The sequence below is a fragment of the Elephantulus edwardii genome, unplaced genomic scaffold, assembly GCF_000299155.1.
Source record: "Elephantulus edwardii isolate Elephantulus edwardi_28Jun2011 unplaced genomic scaffold, EleEdw1.0 scaffold00002, whole genome shotgun sequence".
NCBI classification, from domain to species: Eukaryota; Metazoa; Chordata; class Mammalia; order Macroscelidea; family Macroscelididae; genus Elephantulus; species Elephantulus edwardii.
In genome coordinates this window covers 20838335-20860118 of record NW_006399752.1, presented here as the reverse complement: position 1 = coordinate 20860118, position 21784 = coordinate 20838335, and the positions used below count along the sequence as shown (strand labels likewise).

Genomic DNA, 21784 nt, shown 5'->3' with positions numbered 1-21784 from the left:
ATTTATGTCTTTGAGCTGTTGTGCTGGAGAAGAGTGTTGAATATACCATGGACTGCTAGGAGAACAAACAGGTTTGTCCTGGAGAGGATGAAGCCGGAATGCTTCTTGGTGTCAAGGATTCTGAAGCTTCGTCTGACATTCTCTGGGCATGTTGCAACGAGGTCCTTGGAGAGGGATGTCATGTTTGGGAGAGTAAAAGGACGGCGCAGGAGAGGAAGATCCTCGATGAGATGGATTGATTTTGTGATTGGGGTGGTGGGAATGAGTGTGTCAGATATGGCGAGGTTGGCACAGGATAGAGCAGCATTTAGGGCTCTTGTACATAGGGTCGCTATGAGTCACAAGTGACTCGACAGCACATAACAACCACCATGCAACAAACAACATGCCCAAAGTATGTGAGATGTAGCTTTATCATCCTTGCCTCCATGGAGCACTCTGGTTGCACTTTCTCCAAGACATCTGTTTGTTTTTTAGCAGTCCATGAGATACTCAGTACTCTTCTCCAACACAACTCAAAGGCATATCTTCTTCTGTCCACCTTATTCACTGACCAGCTCTCAGCAACATAGCAAGTAAGTGAAAACACGACTTAAAGTATACGTCAGTCCTAAAACTAACATCATTGCTCCTCAATTATTTGGATCTCTGACTGCAGCCTTTGTCAGTGCAATACCTCTTCTGATCTCCTGACTGCTGGTACCAAGTATATTGATAGTGGATCTAAGAAAGACGAAATTATTGACAGTTTCAATCTTTTCTCAATCTATCATGATGCTGCCTGCCTACTTAATTAGGTCAGAGATTTTTTGTTGTTGTTCTCTTGATGTTGAGATGCAAAACATATTGAAGGTATATGATCTTCTGCAACAAGTGCTTCAAGTTCTCATTTTCAGCGAGAAAGGTTGTGTCATCTTCGTTAACAGAAGTTACTACTGCTGAGTCTTCCTCTAATCTTGATGCCATATTCTTCTGCATAGAATCCAAATTCTTGAATAATTTGCTCAGCATATAGACTGCATAGGTTTGGAGAAAGGATACAATCCTGACACACACCTTTTTAAAACTTACACCATATAGAATTTCCCTGCTCTGGCTGGACAACAGCCTCTTGATCTAGGTATGTTGTTGTTAAGTGCATAGAGTCATAGACGACCTATAGCGACTGCATGAGCGAAAGTCTTGAACATAAAACTTTCATCTTTTCTCCAAGTTCACAGAGTGTTGCATAAATATTATTAATTTTTCTGGAATTTCCATTCTTCTCAAAGTTAAGCCATATTTTGCTGTGATTTGCACAGCCAAATGCCTTTGTGTAGTCAATAAAGCACCAACAATCAAGAACTGCATTTAAGGTGCCTTAAAGTATAAGTGTTTTTACTGTTTTGTTCTGTTGAGCCAACTACAATTTACAGTGACCCTAAGAAAAACAGATTTGAACCCTGTCCTATCCTGTGACATTTTTGCCATCTCAGATACACTTGAGTGTCACTGTATTAGTAGAAATCTCACTGTGGGTCTTCCTCTCTTATGCTGACCAAACATGGTGTTACTCTCTAAGGACTGGCCATTCAAAACAACGTGCCCTAAGTATGTGAGATGGAGTTTCACCATCCTAGCTTCCAAGAAGCACTGTTTGTACTTTCTCCAGGACAGACTTGTTTGTTCTCCTGGCAGAGTATGGGATATTCAAAACTCTAATACCACAACTAAAAGAAACCAATTCTTTTGTCATCCTTAGTCACTGTTCAACTTGCAGATGCACAGTAAATAACTGAAAATATCATGGCTGGGATCAGGCACAACTTAGTCATTACACTGACATCTTTAGTACTCTGGAGAGAACCTTGACAACAGATTTTTCCCAATACAACACATTTTTTTAATTCCTGACTGTTGGTGCTAATAATATTGATTGTGGATTTATGTATATGAAATCATTGGCAGCTTCAATCTCTTCTCCATGTATCATCTATTGTCCTGATAATGAGGATTTTATTTTCTTGATGTTGAGATGCAATCTACATTGAGGCTGTAGTCCTTGCTCTTTTGCAGCAAGGACCTCAAGTCCTCCTCACTTTCAGCCAGCAAAGCTGTGTCATCTTCATCTACATATTGTAGGTTGCTGTAGTTGTTTTGTACCAAAAAGTTGGAACCAACCCATAGCTGACCCTCCAAGCACGTTTTCAGAGGCACTTAATTGTACAGGAGGAGATTGCCCATCCTTCTCCCACAGAGCAGACGGTGGCATTTGAAGTACATGCCTTTGGGACTGCAACACAACTTCTTGCCACTAGGCCACCAGAACTCCCTAGTAATAGTTGCTATAGTAGTTGTACTAAAATGGAATCGCTGTGAGGGATAACTTCCAGATAACACAAAAAGAATCCCACCAAATCTAACCCACAGGAATCAAGCTGATTCCAATTCATAGATATCCTGTATTAACAGAGCGTGATAAATCTTATGGTTTCAAAGAGGCCCATTAGAAACACATTTACCTCATTTTTCTCCCATTGAACTATACTGCCATGTATTTTGTTAGCAGCTGATGTCTTTAACCACTATGACCCAAAACATTTATCTTCCAGAAGAATAGTGAAGTGACAAAGTTTTGCAAAAATACCCATGATGCATACACCTATTTTCCACCTTTGACAGTTAGACAAGCTTCCCCCTGATGTTTTTGTTAAGGGCCATGGAGTCAGTGAAAACTCAGTGACCCTATGAACAACAGATGTGAACTCTTGTGCCATCCTCATCACCTCTGAACAGTCAAGTCCACTGTTACAGTCACTGTGCCAATCCATCTCATTGAGGGTCTTCTCTTCTTTTGCTGACCCTTCACCTTTTCATACATGAATGATGCCCTTTTTTTTTTATGATGTCCGTTTCTAAGAACTAGTTCTCTTAACAACATGCCCAAAAACTGTGAGATGAAATTTCACTATCTCTGCCTCAAAGGAGGAACCTGTCTGCACCTTCTCCATGAAATATTGTTTGTCCTTTTGGTATAGTCCATGAGGTACTCAGCACTCTTCTCCAACACTACAATTAAAAGTCATCAATTCTTTTTCTGTCACCCTTCTTCAATATTCTACTCCCAGCTACACAGTAAGTAACTGAAATGATTATAGTTTGGACCAGGTGACTCTTAAAAAGTCTTCAAATTAACATCAATGCTGTTGAGCATACTTGGGAGTTTGTGAAAGTAGATTTCCTCAATGCAATATGTCTTCTGATTTCCTGACTACTGACTACGGATCCAAGAAAGATGAAATTGTTGACAATTTTTATCTCTTCTCCATCTATTATGAGGTTGTCTATCAGCCCAGTGCTAAGGATTTATTTTCTTGATGGTGACATGTAGCCCAGACTGAAGGCTACTGTTTAATCCTCTGCATCTTTCCATGTCCTCCTCACTTTTAGCAAGCAAAGCTGTGTCATTCGTAAAATGCAGGCTGTTGATAGTCTCCTTCAATTCTGATGTCACATACTTATGTGCCATCAAGTCAACTATTACTGACTCACAGCAACAATACGAACAACAGATCTGAGCCTTGCCCAATCCTGTACTATGATTATCATTTCGCAGCTGTTAGTGTCCATTGTTATAATCACGAAGTCAATGCATTCTGTTGGAAGTCGTGCTTTCATTTTCTGACCCTTTACCTTTCCCATCAGAATGTTCTTTGCCAGAACTGGCCCCTTCTGAAAACATGTCCAAAGGACGTGAGATGATGCTTCATCATTCTTTGTCCTAAACCCCTAAAGAGCACCCTGGCTGCACTTCTTCCAAGATACACTTGTTTGTTCTTTTGGCATTCCATGGGATATTTGGTATTCTTACAGAACACCACAATTCAATGGCATAAATTCTTCTGTCATCCTTAATTACTGTTCAGTTTTCAGATGCACAAGAAGGAAATGAAAAGACCATGGCTTGGATAAGGCGCACCTTAGTCTTTAAACATACACTACTGCTCTCTGAAGTGTTATTTAGCACTTTAAGACATTCGTGACAGATTTTTTCCAACACAAATCTTTTGATTTCCTAACTTCTGTTGCTATGGGTATTCATTGTTGTTGTTATGTACTGTCAAGTCGCCTGCAACCTATAGTGACCCCATTTGCAGCAGCTCTGAACTCTTCCCTGTCCTGAGTCAGTCTCACTAATTCCAACACACCAACCCCTTTAACCCTAGTACTGTATCAATCCATCTCATCCGGGGTCTTTCTCCTGAGCTGTCCATCCACTTTTCCAAGCCTGGTGTCCTTCTCCAAGGACCAGTCTCTCTTGGCCACGTGCCCAAAGTATGTGGGACAGAGCTTCAAAATCCTAGCCTCCAACGGGAAACTTTTTCACCCTCTCCAAGACAGATCTATTTGTTTTCTATTTGTTCAAGACTCTTCTCTAACACCAAAATCCAAAGGCATCGATTCTTCTTCTGTCATCCTTAGTCACTGTCCAGTTCTCTGATGCATAGCAAGTAACTGTGAAGATCATGGACTGAATTAGCCGCACCTTAGTCTCTAGACAGATAGCATTGCTTGTCAGGACTCTAAAGAGGTCCCTGACAGATTTTCCCAATGCAATTAATCTTCTGATTTTCTGACTGCTGGTGCCAAGAGTATTGACTGTGGAGCCAAGCAAGAGGTAATAAAGGTATGGAAACAGGATGCATCCCTGACACACTCCTTTCTTGATTTTGAACCATGCAGTGTTTCCCTGCTCTGTTCTAATGGCTGCTTCCTGGTCCAAGTATAGGTTTTGCATAAGCACAATCAAGTGTTCTGGGATTCCCATTTTCAAGGTTAACCACAATTTGTTATGATCCACACAGTCAAATGCCTTTGCACAGTCAATGAAATACAGAAAGACATTCCTCTGATACTCATTGCTTTCTGCCAAGATCCATATGACACTGGCAATAATGTCTTCAGTGCCATGAACACTATTAAATTTAGCCTGTATTTCTGGAAGTTCTCCGTCAATGTACTGTCCTAGTCGTTTCTATATTATCTTCAGTAGGATTTTGCTAGTGTGGGAAGATAATAAGAACATTATTCATGAAGAATGCAAAATGTCGTTACAAAGAAAGAAGAAAAAAAAGGCCAAAATGTATGTCAGAAGAGACTCTGAATATTGCACTAGAGCGCTGAGAAGCCAAAGCAAAGGGAAGAAATTAAGACGTTAAGGAGCTGAACGGTAGATTTCAAAGGGCAGCTCGGGAAGACAAGGCAAAACAATTATAATGAAATAAAGTGCATGGAGCTGGAGTTGGAAAATCAAAAGGGCTGAATATGCTCAGCATTTCTAAGCTGAAGGAACTAAAAAACAAATTCAAACTGCAAGTTGCAATGCTTAAGCATCCTATGGATGGCAGAATTCATTGTCGATCCAAATAAAATTATACTGGTGACAACTTCAATTTTTCTGTCCTTCTAACATGATGGAGGATTCAATGCTGAGGATTTTTGTTTTGGTCAAGTTGAGGTATAATTCACACTGGAAGTCTTTGGTCTTTTACAGCAAGTATTTCAAGTCTTCTTCCCCTTTAGCAAGCAAAACTGTCATTTGCACAACACAAGTTGTTGACAAGTCTTTCAATCCAGATGCTACATTATTATACACAGTTTGGCTTCTGAAGTAATTTGCTTGGCATACAGATTGAATAGGTACAGAAAATGTATACAACTCTGATGCACACCATTCCTGACTTTAAATGATGCAGCATTCCCTTCTTCTCTTTTGAAAATAGCTTCATGATCTATGTATAGGTTTCTCCTGAGAGCTTCATGCAGAATCTGTGGGAAAATCATCGCCTAATAAATCTCAGGAGGTAAAAAAATGTAGGTTGGAAGTGTACATTCCACGTCCCGATTCATGACATGATTAAGTAATAAGCAAGTACGGTTAAACTATAATATTCTTTCTCTCCTCATTTGTATACATAAGGACTATTTTCAGAGTCTCTTCTGATATCTATTTTGGTCTTTTCTTTCACTCGTTTTAATAATGACTTTTTGCTTTCTTCATGGATGATATCCTTGAAGTAATTCTACAATTATCTCGATAATTAGTGTTCAGTGTCTTGGATCTATTGTTAACACAGTTTTAAATTCGGACAGGATAGACTTAAAAGTCGTATTTTGATTCCTTTGGATTTGCTTAATTTTCTTCAGTTTCAGTTTGAATGTGCACTAGTAGCTGATGGTCTGCCTCTTCCACAGTTGGCACCAAGCCTTGCTGGGACAGCTAAACTGATATGCTCCAATGATTCTTTTCACAGACGTAGTCAATCAGATTCCTATGTAGTCCACCAGGTGAAGTCTACATGTATGGTCGCCATTTGTGTTTTTTAAAAACTAATTTTGCAATGAATACATCATTGTGCATAAAATTCAATCTCGATCTCCAGTCTCATTTCTGTCACCAAGTCTATAATTTCTAACTACCAGTTCCTCCTCTTTATTTCCAACTTTTATATTCCAGTCACCAACTATTATGAATGAATGGCTGCATGATTTGATCAATTTCAGACTGTAAAAGTTGGTGGAAACCCTCAATTTGCTCCTCTTCGTCTTCAGTTGTTGTTGCATGTATTTGAATAACAGTTGCATTAATATGTCTGTCTTCTTGTATGTGTGAGGAAAGTAGCCTATCACAAACAGCATTGTACTTTAGGACTGACCTTAAAATAGTCATTTTTATTATGAATACAACCTTATTTTTCCTCACAGGGACCTCCCTAGAGTACTCAAGAGCAAGGATACCAGTTTAAAGACCAAGGTGCATGTAATCCAAGCCACGCTCTTCTCAATGGCTTGCTATGAATATGAAAGTTGGTCAATCACTAAATTGATACTTTGGTGTTGTGGTGCTGTACAGTATAGAATAGTCCATAGACAGTCAAGAGAACAAATCAGTCTTCTGTGGAGAAAGTGCAACCAGGATGTTGCTTAGAGGCAATGATGGTAACACTCCATCTCATGTACTTTGGGCATCTTGTTTGGAGGGGCCAGTCCTTACTTAGAGAATTAAATCATGTTTGGAAAGGTGGAGGGTAAGCATAAGGATGACTATCCTCAGGAGATGAACTGACAGTGACTGTAACAATGGGCTAAAGTGTGTCAGAGATGGTGAAGATGGCACAGTTCTGGGCAAGGTTCAGTCTTCGTTCACACGAGCTCTATGAGCTGTAGCTGACTAGACAGCATATAAAAACAATATAAATAGGGCTTTTAGTCAAAGCTAATCATAAAGGAGCACCATAAAGATGGAGAAAGAATTGAGGTTGTTAAGGATTTCATCTTGTTTGAGCCTACAATTAACAAACACTCTTGGTAACAGCAGTCAGAAAATGAAAAAAGAGCTTTGATGTCAGTTTAGAGATTAATGCATGCCTGATTCAGGCCATGTTCTTCTCAATTGCTTACTACGCACCTGAAGCTGAACAATTAATAAGGAGGATGGAAGAATCGATCCTTTGGAAGAATTGATGCCTTTCAGTTGTGGTGCTGAAGAGTACTGAATATACCATAGAATGCCAGAAGAAAAAGTCTATCCTAGAGAGGGTGAAATCATTTTGCTCTTTGGAGGTAAGCATTTTGAAGCTCTGTGTCACATACTTTGGGCATGTTACCAGGAGGGACCAGTCCTTGAAGAGGGCCATCAGGCTTGGAAGGGCAGAGGGTCAAAACAGAAGACGACTCTAGATGAGATGGACTAATATGGTGCCTACAGCAATGGGGTCAGGTGTGTCAGAGGCAGTGAGGTTGGCTCAAGATAGGGCAAGGTTCAGAGCCTTTGTTCACAGGGATACTATGAGTCAGTCAAATTGATGGCACATAACAACAACCATGAAAGAGAACACTGGTAATACACCTCATTTTTTTAATTTTACTAATCTTTAAAATTAGCAATATAGACTACCCATAAGTGTATTTTGAGGATTCAAACTGAATATGCTTCATGCTTTGCAAAGTTTCAACATTAGTTCAAACAACTTAACAAGAGTTGTCCCTTAAATCCTCATTAATCTTTTTCTTATAGTTAGAAAAACGAAATTCTCTGCTGTTATATTGTTGTTATGTGCCATTAATTAGCCTGTGACTCATAGAGACGCTGTGTACAACAGGTCTGAACCCTGCTTTATCCTGGGTTATTTATCCAGTTATGGTATCAGTCCATCTCCTCCAGAGTCTTCAGCTCCTGCACTGTCCTTCCACCCTTCCAAGCATGATGTCCTTCCTTGCCACATGCCCAAAATATGTGAGTCGCAGCTTCAAAATGCTTGCCTCCAAGGAGCAGCCTGGTTTGACTCTAGGACAGATCTGTTTGTTCTCTTGACAGTTCATGGTACATTCAACACTCTTCTCTAGCACCACAACACAAGATATAGATTCTTCTTCTATCATCCGTAGTCATTGTCCAGCCCTCTGATGCACAGCAAGTAACTGCAAAGACCATATCCTAAATCAGCTACACTTTATTCTGCTGTTATAATTCATATCAAATCACCATAATTACATTAAAATTAACAACAAGAAAAATACAGCCACCTAAGATAACTAACCTGTTTTAATAATATTCAAAATTTCAGTCTTACCCTCAAATCTCCAGTTCCAGGAAAGTATTCTCCATATTTATGGAATGATACTGTCATTACACGATCTGTTGTATAAAAAGCTTCTTCAACACCATCACCATGATGGATATCAATATCAATATATAAGACTCTCTGATGATACCTAAAAATAAGAAATCATACTAAGAAATTGGCTTTTTTTCAGATGGGAAAACCAAGAGACTCAGGAAAATATTTTTTGAACTCTTTGATTCTAAAATGTTTAATGATCTGTTTTACTTTTTCACTTCCAGCATAAGTAACTATTAAAGTATTTCAAGCTACATATAAATTTCAGACCTTTTAAATTCCGTCTTCGGGCCCAAACTAGTTCTGAAAATGTATTCACTCTTGTGAAATCTGTCCTGTTCAATATGTTTTTATATAGCACACCTTACTATGTAGTAATTACTAAAAATTATACTTAAGGCTTCATTCAAAAAACACTAATAATTCTTATTTCTCTAAAATAAGATTAACAAACTTGTGCACACAAGACAAATCTGGCAGGCTGCCTTTTTTAACAGCCTATAAACTAATAATGATTAACAAACAAAATGAAGAATATCCTATGACATGACAGAATAAGTGAAATCCAAATTTGTCTCCAATTTTAGAAATGATTTAAAAAAAAAAAAAATCAACACGGTTCGAATCCACGAGACACTCTGCCGGAGAAGGAGGCGCAATATCCTCCTGTACCAGTCAGATCTGATTTGACGGTACATGCACACACACACAAAAAAAAATTTAAAAAAAAAAAAATTTAAAAAAATAAAAAAAAAAAAAAAACAAATCAAGAGAAATTACTATGTAGTATATGACAATAAACTTTAATTTACACCCAAATATAGTTATTTGTTCCTACACTGTCTCTCTGGTTGTTTTTGTGCTGTAACTGTGGAGTTCACTAGTGGTGACAGAGACAGTATGTGTGCTATTTCCATTGCAAAGAACAAGGGTTAATTATCAACTTCATGCATTTTTTAAAACCACATGTATCACTTTAATATTTTATCACTGGTATACTCCCTTAATATTCAAAGCCAAAAAAGTGAACTTTAAATGATATCCTTGTAATATAATAATTTTTCATTAGCTTAATCTGTAATTCAAACCTGAATCATCAAACTACTACTAACAATAAAGGATAATTTTAGATTTTATGCATTTCTTACTCTTCATAATTCAAGAATGGGGCAACATTCCTGTATCTGTACAATGATTTATAATCAATTAACAGATAATGTACCATTAACTATTTAAAACAAAGCCACACAATAGTTTTTGTTTATTAAAACATTTACCATGCACAAAGTTATCAATATAAATGAACTTACTTTAGTAATTCAAGGATGGCAAGCACAATATCATTAACATAACAGAATCCTGATGCTTCTGATTTCTTGGCGTGATGCAATCCTCCAGCCCAGTTAACAGCCATATCAGTTTGTTGTCGGTTTAACTTCACAGCCCCAGCTTAGAAATAGAAATAAGCCAAGGTGTATTCTAAAAATGCTGAAGTTTTTAAGATATAACTAGACAAAAGTTCTATAGGTAAGAGTATTCCATATGTGAGGAAAGTTTAAAATATACAAAAGTTTAAAAGATCTTAAAAAGGTCATAATAAAATGTTTTCTAAGTCAGTCAGTAACAAAAAGTCATTTTCTCTACGTTTTCCTACAGCTATTCATTTCCCACTAAGAAAAAATATTAAATAAAGGAATCAACCAAAAAAGGAAAGAAAGTATTGGAAACTAGAAGGGAGATAGAGGAACAATCTCTACTTGAAAAGAGAAGAAATTATAATGTTCAATGAAATGCTTGATTTATTTTAATAGCGTTAAGACAATATACTCTTGAATATACTGATACCTTTTCAATAAAAATCTAGTACTATTAAAAATGTTGATTTAAACAATAGCTAAAAATTACAAACCTACTTTAATCAGTTTTTAAATCTGAGTAAACTAGAATACTTACCAACTGAGCCACCAGTTGAGAGCTGACAAAACTCAAAGAGTCCATCAAATACTGGGCAATCCTCTCCAACGTTAACTATGGGCAAGAGCTTTCATTAATTTGAACATATTCTATACTTACACAAAAGCTTCTTATAAAAACTGTTTCCTACAAATACTTTTAAAATCTGATACTGTCAGTAAAACAAACTTTTTGGTTCTAATTTAAAGTTTACAGATTCCTTATGACCCAGCTATTTTACTGCTTGGAATGTACCCCAAGAAAATGAGAACTGAGGCTCAAATAGAGATTTGTACACTAATGTTCATAGCAGGGTTATTCACCAACCAAGAACATGGAGACAGCCCAGATATCCAACCACATCTGAATGGTTTGGAAAATATGGTACATTTACCCAATGGAATACTACGCAGCAAGCAGGAGCAGTGATTTTAAAAATTACTACCTAACTTGGGAGGGACTGGAGAGCATTACGCTGACTGAACTAATGACAGATATTGTATAAAACCATTATAGTAAAATGAGTATGAAGATCCAAGGGGGGGAGGAAACAGAAAGGTTAGGATGGGGGGGTGTCTGTTAATCACAGGATTGCACAATTTGATGGGGGAGAAGGAACTGGGAAAGATTCGGTGTAAAAAAACAAAAAAAACCAACCCAATATATTCAAACTTAGTAATTAAATCAGTATTTTTTTAAAGAACTTAGTCTCATAAAGATAAATACTGTGTAAGACCTTTGTTGTAAAATAAGTATAAGGATCCAAAAGGAGGGACGGCTTAAAGGGTCACACAATTCGATGGATATAGGGAGGCGTGGGGAAAGGAAAGGGGAAAGATCTGGTGTGATAATGTGGTGAAAAAAAAAAATTCTATGAATATGTGAAATGTTTAATAACTACATTTTATAATACTGAAACTTTTTATTTAGAAAAAATCATTATCAAAGGGAAAAATGATGAGACTGAGCTTTAATATCAAACTTGCAGATCAAGACTAAGTGTATGTACTAATGAAATAAAAAATTGATACATATACACCTATGGTCACTATAGCAAGTATTTTCAACAGCAGAAAGTTGGAAACAACTTAAGTGTCCATTAACAGAGAATAGCTAAAGAACCTATTGCTACACTTACACAACAGAATATTATGCAACACTAAAGAATCATAAAGAATTTGTGAAACACTACACCACATAGATGAATCTAGATGAAATTCTGCTGGTCACAAAAGGACAATTACAGTGTAAGACTACTAGCAATAAAACAACCAAGAAAATATCTCATTCTTGCTCACTGCTGTTGAGTTGGAATCAACGGAGTTAACACTCTGCTCCCTTGGGTTTTTGAGGCTATGAATTACAAGAGACTGCTCCTCTTTTTTTTTTTTTAAATAAACTGCCAGAAGGCAGGACTCTGAGCTAGCATTCCAATTCTCTACAGGCAGTACCATCAGAGTTCCTAAGGAACAGTTTAGACAGATACAATTATTCTCGGGAGGTTACCAGGAATAGGAATGATAGAAAAAATGTAGTAAAACTCAATAGATAAATTGAGTGAAGTGAAAGGCAATAGATAATAAGGAGTTGATCAGACAATGCAATTACATTAATCAACTGTAACTAATGTAAAACACTGTTCACATCCTTTTAAGATGACATTGGGTAACCTTCAAAACAATGCTATCACTCTCTACAGTAGCATTTGTCATTTTATCAAAGAGAACACTATGTACAAGACAGTAACCAAGCTAAGGTTAGTCCAAAAACAATAAAAAATAATTCCGTAAAGCCACACCACCCTAAACGGGGGAGGGAGGTTACCTCTACCAAAATTCATTATCCAAAAGTGAGCAGGGACCAAAATAAAAAGGAAAGGAACACACTCAAAAAGCTCTTTGTCAGACCTCAAGTAGGGTATTTATTTAGAGCAGCTTTAATATTACTATACTAACTTATCCAATCAATAATTCAAAAGAATAAAAAAACTACTTAGATTTGGATACTCAAATTTATCAGAATATTTAAGATGCCAACAAAAATATTTTAAATATAAAAACATACATCTTTGCATCTGTTTACTGTACTCAGACATGTTATCTGGTCTTATCGAACGTAGAAATTTGATGTACTCATCACTGTGATACTTTGTCATCTCTTCAGCAGTGGCTTTATGGGGTCGCTGTGAGGAAAAATGCAAACACTGTTCAATTACAACTGGTTATGTCAGAATTATAAAAACAAATACACACTCTCCCCTGTCATCTCAAACAAAATAGTCAACGTCACAATCTAATTAAATTTATTCAACTACATTTTTAAAAATAATAATCAACTTCAAAGCCAATCTCAAACATATTTAAAACATTGTTAGGTGCCATCTAGTCAACTACAACTCACAGCAACCCTATGAATAAGATTAGATCCTTGACCTACTATGTGCCATCCTCACCACCTCAGTCATGCTCAAGTTGCCTGCTGTCGTCACTATGTCAATCCACTTTGTTAAGGGTCTTCCGCTTTTTCTCTGGCCTTCCACTAAGCCCAGCATCTGTTTTTCCAAGGACCAGCCCTGCAGCTACAACGTCCAAAGTATTTAAGAAGATGTTTCACCATCCTTGTCTCAAAGCAGCACTCTGATCACACTTTCTACAAGGCAAATTTGTTGATTGTTTTGGCAGTCCACAGTATAGTCAATACTCTGCCAGTATCACAAGTTAAAGGCATCAATTGTTCTGTCATCCTTATTCATGGCTCAGTTTTCAGCTTCATAGAAAGCAAATGAAAAAATAGTTTGCATGAAGTGCACCTTAGTCTTTAAATTGACAACTTTGCTCTTTAGCACTTTTAAGGTGGTCCTTGATCACAGATTTCCCCAATGCAATATGTCTCGACTGTCTGACTTCTATTACAGTGAATGTTTAATGTGATTTCAAGTAAAATGAAATGGTCTGACAACTTTAATCTTTTCTCCATGTCATGAAGTTGCCTATTGGTCCAGTGAGGACTTTTTGTTTTCTTGAAGTTGAGATGTAATCTATATTGAAAGCTGTAGTCATTTATCTTTTGCAGTAAGCACCTCAAGTCTTCTTAACTTTATGCAAGTAACATTGTGTCATCTGCATAATGCAGGTTGTTGATGGGTCTTTCTCTGTTCCTGATGTTGCATTCCTCTTCGCACAGAGTAACTTCTCTATTTATTTGCTAAACATACAGACAGACTGACAGGTATGGAGAAAGGATACAATTCTGATGCACATCTTTCCTGATTTTAAACCATGTAGTAGTTCAATGTGCTTTTGGACAGCTGCTTCTTGGTTTATATATAGATTTCCTTGAAACTCAAGTGTTCTGGGATTCCCATTCTTCTCAATGTCATACATAATTATTATGATTCACACAGACAGATGTCTCTGCATAATCAATAAAACAGAAATAAATGACTTTCTGGTATTCTTTGCTTTCAACTAAAATCCATCTGGTATTAGCAATGATATTCCCCAGCCATGGCCTCTTCTGAACCTCGCTTTAATTTCTGGCAATTCTCTGCTGATTCCTGAATTCTCTGTTCCAGGTGCTTTCTAATAATCCCCTGCAAGATTTTACTTGCATATGGTATTAATGATATGTTTTTATAATTTTCACATCCTGTTGGATTAGTGTATTTTTTTTTCATGAGAACAAATACTAATCTTTTCAGTGAAGTAGCTGTCTTCCAAATTTCTTGGCATGCACTAGTGGGGATATTCAGAGCTACATCTGTTTCATGAAACACTTCAATTGATACTGCATCAATTTCCGAGGCTCAATTTTTTACCAATGCCTTCAGTACAGTTTGGTACTTTTCTTTTAGTCATTATTGGCTCTTGATCATGTATGCTACTTTCTGAAAAGGTCTAGTGTCAACCAATTATTTTTTAAAGGATTAGCCTGTCTTATTATGAACTATGAATTAATCACTACTTGTATTTTAATAAAAATGTATCAAATCCACGTTCATAAATTTCACTTTCCTCACATTCTCAATTATAACCCTTTTGCTCAGTGAAACTGGCCTCCCAAGATGAAATTCATTTTCAATCCTATGTTTTTGTTTACAATTTTCCTTTGCCAATCTTAATCACTCTTATTTTGAAGAGTTCAAGTTTATTTATGACATTTCTTTCATAAAGCTTCCACAGAATGAGTTTTATTCTTCTGATCTCTAAATGTATCTTAACAAAAAAATGTATGATACATATATTACCTAACATAGCTAAAACATTTCAAGTCTATTTCCTACACAAACGGAAAGGAATTTTAGAGTCTTTTATTTTATATACATCATCTTATTTTGATGGACAAAACTGCCAAAACATTTAAAACAGCTATTTCATCTCATCTGTCATTTGTATGCAGTAACCTGCTGCGGTGTTAGCCTAATTGTTTTTTTCAAGCCATTACAGTTAGCTCCCTCTAGTCTCTAGCTACTTTAACTGCAGACATATGGTCTTGTAAATCAGCAGTCTTGAAAACCAACAGCTGTGGGACTAGGATAGACAGCAAGACTTGATGCGAGCAAAACTTCTGGTGGCAAGATCTGAGGGAGACTGGAGCAAGACACTGCCTGGTAAGAGTGTGACCCTGGTGGTGGAGACTGTGGCACTGCTGTGGAGAAGCTGTGGCAAGGGGTAAGCAGAGAAGCCCTGAGATAAAGGCCACAGTTAAAAGATTCTGCTGTTCTTGTTGGATGGTTGAAGGAGAAGCTGACTTATTAACTGCTCTGAGGCAAATCCTGCTGAATGATTTGGATCTGACTACTGAACTGAAACCACAGCCTGGACTAATTGAGGAACCAGGACAAAAACCTGGACTAGCTCTGGGTGATATTCTTTGCCTCCCCGAGTCTCCAATTCCCTAATGAACTCCACTCTCAGTACCACAACTGTGACTCTGTGAGTCAGCAACAAAGAAACAAACTACTTGCTGTTGATGTGGTTCTAGAAGCACCATGGGGCTGGGCTCTTTATCTGGGCAGTGATGGGCTATGCTATTCTTACTCTTCTCTGGCCCTTTCAGAGAGACATTCACATGGTGCCCCCGTGTCCCATTTTCTTCTTTCTAGACACCCACACATATTGTACACCAATAAATATCTGCAGAATTAGTTTCCTGAGCTAACTCTTTTACAATTGCTCTAAATAGATTCTTTTCAGCAGTGCAAACAGATCCACAAGTATTGAGAGGGATTATTGAGGCAGTTAAATGTTTTCTAGAAATATGAAAGCCTGGGACTGGTGAGTTATTTTGCAAATGAATGAGGAAGAGGATCAGGGAATGCAGTTATATGTCTCACACTCAGCTTTCTCTCATGATTTTATGTTGTTTTGGGTGCTTTTTAAAAAAAAACCCCAACAAATAGTTTTCATTTTCTACTGGGTCTTTCCATCTGCTAAAGACTGTTTCAAAAGTAACTAATAAACCAACAAAATTCCAAAGTAAAGAAAAAAGTCAGGGCTGAAGAGCAATTATGAAGAGATACACTTACATATATTTCCATTTTTCTATATAAGCCATAATTTAGCAGCAAGTTATGGGTCATGCGGATTCGATGAGGTTTCATTGGATGACCTTGTCCATAGTAGTAGTTTCCAATATCACCTAAAACAAGAAGACAGAGAAACTAAACAATACAGACAAGAAAATCTTTATGAATGGAGTATATTTTATATATTTTCATTATTAAAATGCATTTACCACTTAAACCATTGATTTCATATTCATTGTGATCTTTAAGCTTCTGAAAACTAGAAGACCCTACCATTTACTTCTACATGCTGATAATGCCATTTTAAGGCTTTTTAAATCAATATTGACATACTAAGTATTGACAAAGTGAGATGGCTTGGCAAGGGACATTTTGAATCAGGTGATCATATGATCTACAATGCTGGAGAGGAAAAGATGAGAAAAAATAGGACTGATTTCTTAATTAAAAAAGTCATTTCTAGATCCATCTTGAAATACAATGTGGTGACAGTATAATATTCATATGCATAAAAGGAAGTTCAGTAAATACTACTATCTTCCAAACATATGCACTAACAACTAGAGCCAAAGAGGAGGAAATAAAGGATTTCTACCAACTTTGACAGTCAGAAAGCGATCGAACATGCAATCAAGATACATTAATAATAATGGATGACTAGAACGCAAAAGTTTGGAAAAGGGAATAAGGATCAGTAGTTGGAAAACATGGATGCGGAGACAGAAATGAAGCTGGAGACAAAATGATAGAATTCTGTACATTCAATGATTTATTCATTACAAATGTCTTTTATAACAAATGCAAATGCAGGCTATATTAATGGATTTTACCTTATAGTATGCATAGGAATCAAATTGCTAGAGAAGCCCAATATCAGCTATGAAATCTAGGCCAGATGCTGATTGTAGAACAGACCACCAACTACTTATATTCAAAACTTCAAGCTGAAGGTGAAGAAAATTAAATCCACAGCAACCAAAATTTGACCTTTTAAGTCTATCCCACTCGAATTTAAAAACCATCTCAGGAACAGGTTTGAGACCGTGAACACCAATGAGAGAAGACAAAATGAGCTGTGGGAGTATATCAAACATCAAGAATGCAAAAGGTCATTACAAAGACAGGAGGAAGAAGAGACCAAGATGAATGTCAGACTCTGAATACTGTACTAGAGCACTGAGAAGCTAAAGCAAAGGGAAGAAATTAAGGAGCTGAACAGAAGATTTCAAAGGGTAGCTAGGGAAGACAAAGGAAAGTATTATTGTGAAATGTGCAAAGAGTCAGAAAATCAAAAGGGTCAAACTCAATCAGCATTTCTTAAGCTGAAGGAATTGAAGAACAAACCCAAGCCATGAGTTGCAATACTTAAGGATGCTTTGGGCAGAATATGAAATTATCAAAGAAGCATTAAAAGAAGATAGAAGGAGTATACAGAGCCACTGTACCAAAAGGAATTGACACAGAAGAATTTTATGAAGCTCAAGAGCCTGCGGTAATGAAGGAAGTTCAAGTTGCTCTGAAAGAACTGGCAAAAAACAAGGCCCCAGGAACTGAAAGTACACTAATTGACATATTTAAAAAAAATAGATGCTGCCCTGGATGTGCTAAGTAGTGTCAAGAAATTGGAAGACAATCATTTGGCCAACTGACTGGAAGAGATCTATATTTGTTCCCATTCCAAAGAAAGGTGACCAAACAGTGTGTGGAAATTATTGAACAATATCATTAATATCACATGCAAGCAAGATTCTGCTGAAAATTACCCAAAAACGACTGGAGCAGTACATCAGCAGAGAACAGCCAGATGTGCAATTCTAAACTGGGTTTAGAAGCGGCTGTGGTACTAGGGATATAGGTAATGTTAGATGGATCTTGACTGCGTTTCATTGACTATACAAAGGCGTTTGGCTGTGGCTGATTCTGAGAAGTACAGGAATCCCAAAACATTTGATTGTGCTTATGGGAAACTAGGAAAAGGAGGCAGTCATCAGAACAGAGCAAGGAGACACTGCATGGTTCAAAACTGGGAAGGGTGTATGGCAGGGATATATCCTGTCTCTATTTTTTCAATCTATAGGCAGAAGAGATCATCTGGGATGTTGAGCTGTATGAGGATAAATGTGGCATCTGGACTGGAGGAAGGCTCATCAACAGCCTGTGTTAAGCTGATGACACAACTCTGCTAGCTGAAAGTGAGGAGGACATGAAGTGCTTGCTGCAGGTCAATGACTGAAACCTTCAATATGTATTAAAGCTCAACATACAGAAAACAAAGATCCTCACCACTAGACCTATTGGCAGCATTACGATAGATGATGAAGAGATTGAAATTGTTATCTGCTTTAGTTTGCCTGGCTCCACAATCAACACTCTTGGTACCAGCAGCCAGGAAATCAAAAGATGAATTGCAGGGACCTTCCCAGAGTACTGAACAGCAATGATGTCAGTTTGGAGACTAAGGAGTGCCTGATCCAAACCATAGGCTTAACAACTGCTTGCTATGCATCAGAGTTGGACAATGATTAGGGATGACAGAAAGAGAGCTGATGTCTTTGAGCTGTGGATCTGGAGAAGAGTACTGAATATACTATGGACTGCCAGGAGAACAAACAGGTTTGTCCTAGAGAGGGTGAGACCAGGAAACTCCTTGGAGGCAAGGTTCTGAGGCTTCATTTGACATACTTTGGGCATGCTGCATTGAGTGACCAGTCCTTGGAGAGGGATATCATGCTTGGAAGGGTTGAGGGACAAAGAGAAAAAAAGACCACCAGTGAGATGGACTGATTCAGTGACTGGGGTAATGAGGGTAGGTGTGTCAGAGATGGAGCACAGGATGGAGCAGATTTCAGGGCAATTATACATATGGTCACTATGAGTTGCAAGTGACTTGACAGCACATAACAACAACAACATTTTTTGTAGACTAAGGAAAAGAAACTTTTCTAATTTTTAAATCTCCTAATGTCCTTATTTTATAGAATGAGGACAAATAAAATATTCTTTATTAATTTACAAACATTTTTGTTGTGTAAGTGATATTTATGCTTTGAGTTCCCTGAAAAATTAAAATGTTTATGGTTAATTCTCTGAGTTTTACTGATAATGGCTTAAATTTTCAAAAGAAAGTATTGCTTCTTCAATGATGTCCCTGTGTCCTTGAAATTATTTAGAGCTGACATTAATGAGGGTTAAAATATTCAAATATGGTCTATAAGGTAAGTGTATACAGTCTCTAAGGAAAGTAAGAACTTAAGATATCTGCATAAAATTTTTCAAAGTATTAAGGATACTGTTTCCTTCTTTATCATTATTAACTTACAATTCTGTTACATCTTATACCCCAATGTCTTCAAATTTATGCATAATTTATTCTAAAGGAAGTAAATAACACCAAAATAAATTATTTTCATTCATCCAATCTCAAGAACACGAGTCCTTTTAAAGAAAGTTGTGTAATAAAAAGTGATAATAAACAGGTCTCTTTAATATATTGTTTTTCTAATGCAATGTCATTATACATTTTATAACTTGATTAAATTAGAAATTACTTTAGTACCAATTCGAATCTGTGAATAAACATTCCAAAATTTTATTAGGAAAGCCAAGCTTTATGAAACATCATGTATATAATGTAGTGCATGGAAGGTTATTTCTAGTTTATATTATCATTACAAAAACCAACGGTAATGAAAGTAACTAATTCAAGTCTTCACATTACTACTTTGTAGAATTATCAAGATGAAATACATTTACCATCCTTGGAGATGAAGTAACTAGTTACGGGCATACTGAGACTCCAATGTAAAGTCTTGTTACATGTGAGATAGCAACCCCATGTTCAATAAAACACAACAGTTTGATACTGTACAATCCTGACAATTCCATCTGTTTGAGTGCATTGTTGGAGTGACTGTGTCAAACTGTTTTGTTGAGTGTTTTCCTCTTTTCCCCTGAACTTTTACTTTTAAAAGCATGACCTGGCCTGACAGTTTGCTCAAAGTATGTAAGACAGTTTCCCAATACTTGCTTCTAGAAACTATACAGAGTAGTGGCTGGCATGAGGAATATCAAATCTAATCTCTATGAAGAAGAATGTGGCATCAGGATAGGAGGAAGACTCCTCAGTAACCGTCAGTATACAAATGAAAAAACCATGTTTGTTTAAAGTGAGGAGGACTTGAAGCACTTTCTACAGAAGTTCAAAGACTGCAGTCTTCAATACAGACTGCATCTCAATGTGAAGAAAACAAAAATCCTAGCCACTGAACCAATGGGCAACATGGTAGATGGTGAAGAGATTCAAACTATCAAGCAATAACTTCTTCTTACTTGGATCCATAGTCAATAAACTTGGTACCAGCAGTCAAGAGAAGAGGAGACATATTGCACTGGGAAAATCTGTAGTAAGGAACCTCTCCAAATTACTGAGCAGCAATAATGTCAGTTTGAAGATTAAGTGCACCTGATTCAGGACAATCACTAAAGATGACGGAAGTAGAATTGATGCCTTTGAACTGTAGTATTGGAGGCGTGCTGAATATCCCACAGACTGTACAAAGAACAGATATGTTTTGGAGAAGGTGGACCCAGAGTCCTCTCTGGAGGTAAAGGTGATGAATCGTCTCACATACTCAGGGCACACTGATAGAAGAGGCTATTCACTGGAGAGAGACATCATGCTTAAAAAGTTAGAGGGTGCACACCCATGTTTATTGCAGCTTTGTTCACAACACCAAGGAGTTGGAAACAACCTAAGTGCCCATCAACAAACGAATGGATAGAGAAGCTGCGGTATATTCACACAATGGAATACTACGCTGCACTGAAAAACAAGGAACGCATGCAATATTATTCAAAATGGATGACTCCGGAGGATATTATGCTGACTGAAGTATCCTAGTCACAAAAGGACAAATACTGCATGGTGCCACTGTTGTAAAACAGGACTGACGTTGGGGTTGGGGAGAGATTGAGAAAAATGGATTCAATAATGTACACTGCACTGAAACAGATGAGGGAGAAAACTGTTTAAAAGGGATATGTGATTAGGTATTTTTGTCATGACAGGAGTCTAGGGCAAAGACTACATGGTGGAGTGGACCTGGGGGAGGGTTTGTAAAACAATCAAAGAATTTTTCTTCTACTTTTCCAAGAGGGTAGTGTTCTGGAGGGGAGAGTTGGGAGGGAAGAAATGTGCAACAATGAATGAAAGGAAATCCAAAGTCTCTGTAAATTTTTACTGAAATTAATAATAAATTTAAATTTAAAAAAATTTAAGCTAGAGTAAGGAAGGCAATGGATTTATAACTGCTCATGCTAATAACACTATATTGTGACATGGAGGAGGAATAGTGGAACTGTATCCACATGTACAATATTCTTCTTACCAAAACCATTTATAGAAAATAGGAACTGGATTGGAACATGTATCTCTGGATTTGAAATTATCATATTGTTAATACTTTTAGCCTTAAACGTCAAAGATTATATTGTTCAAAATTATTTGTTTTATATTTGTTTAAATTTTTCCCTCTTTTAACAATTGGGATCTAGAGGGAAGAGAAAAGACCAGAGAATGGCCAAAATTATTGGGGCAGCTATTGCTGCCAGTTTAGGGCCTGTGTCAGGAAAAGGAAGTCTTACT

At 37.1% G+C, this 21784-nt stretch overlaps 1 protein-coding gene across 1 annotated transcript in view; it reads right to left on the bottom strand.

Moving 5' to 3' along the window:
- The window catches only part of HDAC2 (histone deacetylase 2), a 61267-nt gene that overhangs the window by 17566 nt on the left and 21917 nt on the right, over positions 1-21784 (bottom strand). Inside the window, exons 2-6 of the mRNA XM_006879025.1 lie at positions 16141-16253; positions 12678-12795; positions 10614-10688; positions 9971-10109; positions 8613-8754 (exon numbers count right to left, since the gene is read on the bottom strand). Of these exons, the coding sequence (XP_006879087.1) occupies positions 8613-8754; positions 9971-10109; positions 10614-10688; positions 12678-12795; positions 16141-16253 (587 nt within the window). The remainder of the gene's footprint in view (positions 1-8612; positions 8755-9970; positions 10110-10613; positions 10689-12677; positions 12796-16140; positions 16254-21784) is intronic.